This window comes from Chaetura pelagica, unplaced genomic scaffold (assembly GCF_000747805.2).
Source record: "Chaetura pelagica isolate M959 unplaced genomic scaffold, ChaPel_1.0 scaffold198, whole genome shotgun sequence".
Lineage (NCBI taxonomy): Eukaryota > Metazoa > Chordata > Aves > Apodiformes > Apodidae > Chaetura > Chaetura pelagica.
The window spans coordinates 171478-180520 of NW_009954317.1; the positions used below are offsets into that span (position 1 = coordinate 171478).

General features: G+C 43.6%; 1 protein-coding gene across 1 annotated transcript in view; it reads right to left on the bottom strand.

The window, feature by feature from the left end:
* YBX3 (Y box binding protein 3) overlaps positions 1 to 7753 on the bottom strand; it is a 25741-nt gene extending 17988 nt beyond the window's left edge. The window contains exons 1-3 of the mRNA XM_010004146.1: positions 7690 to 7753; positions 5584 to 5647; positions 3862 to 3895 (exon numbers count right to left, since the gene is read on the bottom strand). Coding sequence (XP_010002448.1) covers positions 3862 to 3895; positions 5584 to 5647; positions 7690 to 7753 — 162 coding nt within the window. The remainder of the gene's footprint in view (positions 1 to 3861; positions 3896 to 5583; positions 5648 to 7689) is intronic.
* Between the last annotated feature and the right edge of the window lie 1290 nt (positions 7754 to 9043).

Genomic DNA, 9043 nt, shown 5'->3' on the forward strand with positions numbered 1-9043 from the left:
CCTGAACAGCTTAAGAAAGAATGCAAAAGCATATATATTATTGCTATAAAGCACAAACAGTGCCAGAGCTGTTGGTGAGGTTTGGTTTGGTTGGGGTTTCTTGATACAGAAAGAAAATAAACTGCTCAAGTGTATTATTTTGGAAATTACTCCACTAAGCAGAGACTCCCACCATCAGCTGAGACAGCTTTGGTTGCTTTCTAAAGACCCACCAGTGTCATTGCTCCATTTCTGAAATAGCTGGAAGTGCTAGCTTCTTATAAATGTTATATATATTAATACTAAAAGACTTGTGTTCTACAGATGACAGAGGTATCAACAAGCTGTATTTCAAACTCCTTCCCCTTCCTTGTAAGTACAGAGGAAAAGAGGACTACTAGACTTCTTTTCGGCAGAAGATGTAACATTAATCAAGCTCCTCAAACATCCTCCAAGAAGGATGATTTCAACATGTTCTGTTCCAGCTTTCTGGACAGAAACACCTAAATTCAGATTTGCAATTGAATAACCTGCCAATAAGAGACTGAGGCTACCACACAGAAGGCTGAAGTTTCTTTTATGAAGGCAACTAGGAACAATTTTGAGTAAGTCTGAGAATTCACAGAAGACACTACACAGCTGTACTAGTTACTGCTTCAACTGCAGGTAAACATTGCTGAAATAAGGCTTAATGAAGAGACTTTTACTCTGTATAACCAGAGGGGAGAGACCACTATTCTCCCTGTTACTGTTCATCAGCATCTTGCAGGCTCAAGCTTCTTTAATTCAAAAGACAGATGTTTTTTGTTAACACAGAGAACATACTACAATTAAGACAAGAGCCTTTCCTTTCCCAAAGGGACACCAATGAGCATAATCACAGAATCACGGAATTCTAGGGGTTGGAAGGGACCTCGAAAGCTCACCCAGTCCAACCCCCCTGCCAGAGCAGGATCACCCCAAGCACATCACACAGGAACGTGTCCAGGCGGGTTTGAATGTCTCCAGAGAAGGAGACTCCACAGCCTCTCTGGGCAGCCTGTCCCAGGGCTCTGTCACTGCTCCCCTGAGAGGCGAGCGCTGTGTGCGGACTTCTTGGCAGATCCCAATAAGTTAAATTCATTCCAAAAAGGAGATATAATAGGTTGAAGATCACGACAGCAGCCTAAAGGTACCTGAGGAAATTCTGAGTCCCTGTGCTGTCTTCCAATCCATACAGCTGGCCACATTAGCATCTGTTTAGAGAACAAGTGTCTTCCTTTGAATCACTCATCTCTACCACTAGATAACTTAGCTAGAGAAGCCTCACAGCTTTACTTGTGACCCTAAATTGTAAGAGTCTTCAGAGCTAGTTCAGTATTTTGTTTAGAAGAGTTCTTTCCATATCCTCATGGTATCACATCGTGTGCACTTTCAACCTGTGTCACAGCAATAGCCAAAATGTGTTGCACTAGTTACTGGTGCACAGACACCAGGCTATGCACAATGAATACTATCCAATTAAGTGAAGAAAAAGAAAGACCTGTGCAGCAGAAGAGATTAACTCCTCCTCACTGTTTGTTGATTCAAACTATACCTAACTGATTTGGACTCCTCTGGTTACTGACACTTTTAACAATGTTAAATTGCAAGACCTTCCCCCCCTCCAGTCACACTCCACCCCACAAGTCAGATCGATTGGTATTGCTCACACCACCTCTTACTGACACAGTGCCCTAGACAGCACCTTGCACAAACCAACCTCAACTAGACAAGGATGCAGGCAAAAATCAAGCAGGTGAAGAACTACTTTCCCAAAACAATGCTTGGGTCTCCTGTAAAACAAAGGGTTAATTCGCAAGCAAGCCATGCATGCCCTAAAGAGAAAAGCATTTTAATCTGTACTAGATTTATAAATAGCATCCAATAGCCAGACACCGAGCTAAGTTAACCCCCATTCCCATCATGAGATCGGCCTGTTCCCTCCCCACCGCATATGAGTTCAGAAGGCAGGGAGGCGGCTGAATCTATTCAACTAGGTCAGCCTGCTGCTGAAGGGATTAGGCATGTAATCCAGCCCCTCCCAGCACCGGCGCAGGGAGGAGGGGCAGAACCGGAGGGGGAGCTCGCAGCAGGATGTTTGTTTATGCCACAGATTTGCCTCCCCGGCGGGGTGGGCCTCATCCGCTGGCCCTGCGAGCCAAGCGCTCCGGCTGCAGCTCCAGCAGCCGGCGGTCACGTACAGAACAGCTCGAGATGGAGGAGCTAAGGAACACCCAACTGCAGCCAGAGCTGGAAGCCTCTACTCTGCCCTGCACAGCCCACCCAGAGGGCTAATCAGATGCACGCTTACACATCGTGTGGTATTTCTGAAACATCAAGCCAGTGATGAGAGAGGATTTAAGCCACAGAAGATGGGAAAAAAAATCCTACCCCTCCGGTTTACCTTTAGGTGAATAATCTATACAGGTGAAGGAGAGGAAAAGCAGCACAGATAATACTAGCTTGCTGTGGGCCTCCAGAGACAGCCTTCCCACAAGGATCAGTGTTAGGCTGCTTATCTCTGTCACCATACAACCATCTTCCAGGGTATATTCCCAGAGGTCTCAAGGAGACCTTGTTTGCCTTCAAGGAAGTTTTAAAGTGCTGCCTATGCAAGACATGTTTCTGGTACTAGAATTCCTTCCATCCTCCTCTGGACACACTCCCCTTGAGCTGCAGATGCAGTATCTGCATCAGCATGCACACAGCACACTGTTATTAAGGAAGAAAGACCATTATAAATTAGTAAAAGTATTGAGAGCTCTTGCTCTCACTCTCAGTTGAACAGGGAATGTGTACTAGACAGACATCCCAACATCACTTTCACTCATTATAGGCATGAGACTTATTCCCCTCCATCTTCATCTTGGATAATCCGACTATAGAGAACCAGTTACCACAAGCTATTTAATCATTATGCCACAAAAACTGAAACTAACTCTCAGTGTTGACCAGCATGTTTAACATACCTACATATGCACATATCCTAGTTCTCAGTGACTGAATGCAAGCTTCCTGGTTCTATTTGGTGGAAATACTGCAATTTAGGCCAGAACAGAAAGCTCATGTGGGCCTGTAAACATTTCATATGGAACAAGGTTCAGGGGCAGTATTTCCTTTTCTGGTGAAGTAAAAGTCTCTGAAGATGCAAAACCAGATTAAGCCAACCAATCAGTTTACATCAGCATGAAGACAGCATCCTCAGTCTTCCCATTTATTGCCTGAGACCCGAGAGTCACAATATAAACTTAGAACAGCCTACTGACAGTTCAATGAAAGCTAACCAATGACAAGTCACTTGGCAACCGCTCTCTGCTTGGGCACACTTGGTACAGAGCCTTCCTCCTCTTCTTCCTAAGAGCAGATGCCTCGTGCAGCAACAGCTGATGGCAACCCAGGCTGGTCAAGAGCCAGACTAGATCACTTTCTCTCCAATACCAGGGAGGGCAGACAGAACAGACCTGCAAATGAAGAGGGTAGGAAGAAGCAAAAGACAAAAGCAAGCATGAGGAAGTGGAAGGGGGAGAGGGATAGACAACAAGTAGCAAGAGGAGGAGTCATCTCCCCAGGGGAAGAAGAGAGCAAAACCATACCAAAAACCTGAAAAAAACCTTTAGTGTTCAAAATCAGAGCAGACAGAAGAAAACATGAAGGGTTGCAATACCTATCCCTCCAGTTCTAACTCCAGAGAAAGGGAAAACATACCCTAACATTCCTCCTCAAAAATTTCAACATACAGTCAAAGTATTTGCAATAGATATTCTAGGGAAAAGCCAGAACAAGCATGGATGGCTGTTTCAGAAAGTTGCATTGGAAACCTATCATTGTGCACATCTCTATGTACAATTACTGCTGTCTTACCTGATGAACAAACACATCTTCTTTGGTATCATTTCTGTGAAAAGAAAGTGAGAAGTCATAAGAGATTAGGCTAAGAGACTTAAATAGAAAACCCTGACTTCACAAGTGAAACTCTTCTTTCCCCAGTCTGCAGTACATGCCCTGGATTCCATACCTTCTCTGTAAGTGTACCAAGATCCTGCTCTGAATTTCCAGGATCATATGCTTGACAGCAGAAAGGACTCTCCACCCTTCAAAAGGGTGAGGGGATAGGGGAAGGTACTCTGTAATCTTCTGGCAAATGTTCAATATTTTGTTTTGACATGAAGCTGAGTTAATGACCAGACTGCTTGCCTTTCAGTATCCAACCCAAAGAAAAATACTTCCACAGGAGCTGCAACCTGAGCTGTTATCCCAGAGGTCAAGCAAGACTATCAACAGTACTGGCCACAGCTGTTAACAGGGCTCTCCTTTCAGTGAAACTCAAAGCAACCAGGCACAAGAGGTGTTAGCAGAGTCCACTGGAGGGGGACCCAGACATGAACATGAGACTGGATGAGGCCAGCCAGTTCAGGCTTCCGCATGCAAAACACAAAGGCTGGTCTGAGACCTGGATTCTGTGCTCCCATACAATAGACAGAGCCTAGACTATGCCATGTGTTCACTCAATTCCTTCGCTGCAGAAGGAAGAGATAGATCAGAGTGTTTGTGAATATAATGCATAATACAAAACTCGTGCTGAACTGAAGTAACAGTAGACTTCAGTTTAGAAAGAAAACTAGCAAGTTGTTATGCTATACCCATCTGAAGGTTCTCACATCAAGTGCTATGAAAGACTAAGAGCACTTCCTAATTCAAGCCTTTCTTCTCATCTTACCTAACACTCGACAGTCTCCAGAGACTGAGATTAATAGTGTACCAGAAATGGCTTCAGGTCCACGAAATGGGGCTATTCTACCTCTTTCTAGTGTCCAGCTTACCCAAATCTACCTGCTGTGCAACAGTTTAAGGACTTGCAGACAAAACAGCTTGCCAGGTATGTCTTTTGCAAGACAAGCAGTTGTCATGCTGGAACTTTGTTTTTAATAAAGTAAAACAAGACAGTTAAGCCTCTCAACCCCCACAGCTTTAAAAGCCAGAGTTTCCCCTTAATAACTTGGAAGCATGGTCTTATGCACCTAAGATTGGAGTGTTATCAATATCTTACAGCTATTTGGCTTATCAATGCCATTCCGAAGTTTGTTTATATTCACAGGAGAAAGAAAAAAAAAAGATACAAAGAGAGAATTTCTGGGAACCTAGGCCTGGAATATCTTCAATTGCATTATATTGGAGAATCTCTATATGTATTTAGGTATTTTGCCCGATCAGTTAACACTTGAATTTTTATCCAGAAGTATTTCCCCCACTGACCTTACTCCCACCTTTAAAAAAAGCCAGGCACTCATAAAATAACATAAATCTCATTAAATGTATAGCATGAGTAAGTATGAGAAACAAGTTTGTAGCAAGTTTCACTCTGTTTCCTCTTCATACACACAACCTTTGATAGAGAGGGCATGCAGGGAAAGTCCCCCTGAGATTATGTTGGTTTTTACCGAATGCCTGGCCAAATCTGGCCATCAGTTGCATGAACCTGTAGTCAGGCCCTCCAGCCTCTGTTCCAATTACTAATGCATGGCATATTATCAGTACAATGTGTTTTAGTGCAGTATAAATATGACTATCATAAGTTTAACATACCTGTTGATAAAGCCATATCCATTTCGGACATTAAACCACTTGACTGTGCCAAGAACTTTCGTGGCTAGAAAGAAAAAGTTTAAGAAGTTACTTTAAAGCATAAGTAGAAGAATGTTACAAAAATACTTTAGTTGCATGTGATGTCCAATCAGAGCTACTCTGGTCCCTTTTTCATCTCCACTTCATTTTGTAGTAGTAGCAGTGTAAAGTGCTACTACTTAAGTGGTGCTTTAACTAAGAGTTTATCACACAGGATACAGAATGAAGTCCAAGCCCTCTTTAAGAATTGGCCATCTATTCCATCTCTTATTTTCTACCCCAGAAATGGGTCAAAGCTGAAAAGCCCACTGCCATTCATCAGTTCTCATTAGCTTAGTAGCTAAACATAAAACACAGATGAAGAAAGTTGTTTAAAAATTCTCATTTTCACTCAGACTTGTCCTCCCTTTATTCTTTGGAAACCAGAACAAGCCAAGGAAGTAGTGTCAAACACCACACAGCTCTCAAGTGGAAAGGCAGGACACCTTTAATTTGGACAGGCTCTTTCCTGCACTGTCAACACCACTGTAACCAAACAAGACATCACAGGATGTTATTCCTTTAATATTCCAACTTCCAGAGATCATCTATGATTTACAGGTTACAAACCAACCAACTTTATGTTCCAAGACTTCTAGGGTCAAAACAAGCTCCTATGCCACACAACACCAAAAACCAGCATCTTACTGAGAAGCCATACTACAGTGTCTTACAAGATCTGGCAAAACCTGTTCCTCCAACATATAGGAATGTGTGGGAGGAACTCCACAGTGATGGAGGTAGTTCAACCACTCCTTCCCTCTCAACAGCTGGGTTGAGACCACAAACCTGTACTTTTCTAACTTGTAGGAAAGGGAGGATTCGGGGCTGCAGACTGAAAAAGATGTTACTTGCTACACTGCACAACCACAACTATCTAAGCAATCTGTAGTACTTATTTTTAAAGTGTCTGGTAACCTACAGATGACTGCTTGTTAAAAACTGCTTATGTTTGAGGAGCAGGGGGGAAATGCAGAAATGGAAGAGGCAACTGGAAAATAGTTTACAAACTCTAGTTCAGAAGCCCAAGTCAGTCTGCTAGAGGCAACACCACCACAATGCAAATCGTTATCTTCACCTCCATTCTTCCCTAAACATCCACCAGGAGATGACAGGGGTAGCCAGACCTTTGGTCTCACACAGTCTTGCCATTCTTACATATCCTCCTGACAAGTAAGAGCAACCTCTTTTTCTTCCCCTGAATACAGAGCTAAAGTAGGAGTGTTTGCTGACAGCAGTCCGTTGTAGTACTGTTGCTGTTATTGAAAGTATTAACAGACCTTTTCTCATTGCACCTTTAGAAGGTAAGGTTTTAGTCTTCTTTAATTCAATTTTTTTAGCTTGTATTTAGAAGAAGCAAGACAATGTTAAGATTGACACAGTTATTAGAGAAAAAGTCTCTACTTATGCCAGACTTTTCGTTTACAGAGATAAAACCCCTAAGTGTCATTGCCTAGCAGATTCAGTAACAATAACAGGCTTCAGCATCAACATTTATAGTTGTGCTTTCATGGAGACATTACTAGGTAAAACACTTACTCCTACCACGAAGGCACTGCCTACATGCAACAGGTTACTGCACTAAGAGAAATAGAAGAGGGAAGGAAAGCAGAGGGGGGTGAGGTGAAGCACACAAACAGGTGCCAATGGCACATGCAGGTTTTAGCCTGCTTTAAGAAACAAGGCTAATACTGACTCCCCCACCATTGCACTTTCCCTCCCCCACAAAACAGCTATTGAATCTATTGGCCTATTTCCATCAGATTAGGAAGAGGGTGAGAAGCACAGGAAGCCTGAAAAAACCCTTATAGGAGTCAGAAAGATGGTGAGAGGTAGTCAAAACACTCTACATGACCAGATGGATGCTGAGAAATCCAAGTCCACAAACACAGCTTCAAAGCAACACTGCTGCTCTTGCAGAAGCTGCAAGAGACTAGGCAGGACTCTTCTGTACAATCCTTGAGACAGTGTACTGGGGAAGCATAATTCCCTACCCACACAAGTCTTCCAGCCTCCTCTAAGTATTACCTTGGAGGAAACACATCGGACAAAATGGGATCACACCTAACACATCAAAAATCCGCATGGCCATAGCGCAACCATTTGTTAAGCCTAAGCTGTCATAACAGGGGCATCAGGCAAGGAGAAGGATAAGCCCAGAGGAAACCATAACTAATTTTACTGACAGTCAGAAAAAGCAGGTGACGTGGTGATGCCTATCCCTCCAGCAAGTCAAAGCCCAAGTATTTTTTCAAGATGCAGTACTCTGATGATACGAGAGGAAACAATCATCAGCCACTCCCACCTATGCCAAAATGGCCCTTCCATTAGTTTTAACAAGGAAAGGCAAAGGAAAGGCAAAGGTCCCTGTGACCAAGACAAAAAAGAAAGTTAAATAACCTTTATCCTTATTCCTATGGATGCCCTGGGCATCAGACCTTGCTTCTAATGAGATCTCTGTAAGTGGAGACTTACATGAGCATAATGAAATACCATTAATAGGGACATCTGAGGTAAACATAAGCCCATCTTCAATTAGCAATTCAATTATAACTTTCCTCACAACTCCTGCTAAAAATCTTACCTGGCAATAAATCCAGCGTGCAAAACCATCACCATGGTGGTTTTATTTTTCCTATTAGACTAGGAAATGCTCTTGTGCCTACAGTTCCCTCCCCCCAAGCAATAGCTAGAGGTAAATGAGGAAAAAATGTTGCCAAGAATTAAGGAAGCAGTGTTAAGGCAAGAAGCAGCCAGATGTACCAACAGATGTGGATGTACCTTGACTTATAACTGAGGAATCTGATGACAGAACTGGGGAAAACCACGTAAACTGCACCTCAAACTTCTGTTCTGCTAGAATCAGAGCTCCAGAGAAATCTTCTACCTGGCTCTGCTATGTGCTGCAGTAAGACCTCAGTCTTTCCTCGGTGAAGTTCAGGACACTGCCCTGGCAGGCAGCCTCAGCTTTGCCTTTAACAACTTACCAAAGTTCTAAACAGCACATCCCTATTTCCACCACAGTTTGAAACCTCGTCCCCTTCAACAGGTTGATCCTGTTGAATCGCAACACAGAAACGCTAGCGATGCCCTGGATTCGAGCACACAGACAGCAACTCGGCATTTCACCGATAAACCCGTGCCTCTTCACTGATAAAGCAGGTATTAAAAGCCCATTAATCCTACAGGCGTAATTAAAGCTGTATTTTTATTTTTTTTTTACAAACGCAAAAGCTGTGCGAAGACCTTACGGCTAAGGGGGAGGGCAGGGCACAGCCGGGGATGCCGGTGCCGGGCAGGGGTGGGCGGCAGGTGCCGGCAAGTCCCCCAACATGGCTGAACTTCAGCGGCGCCCCCCGCCCGCCCCGAGCTGCCCCAGGCT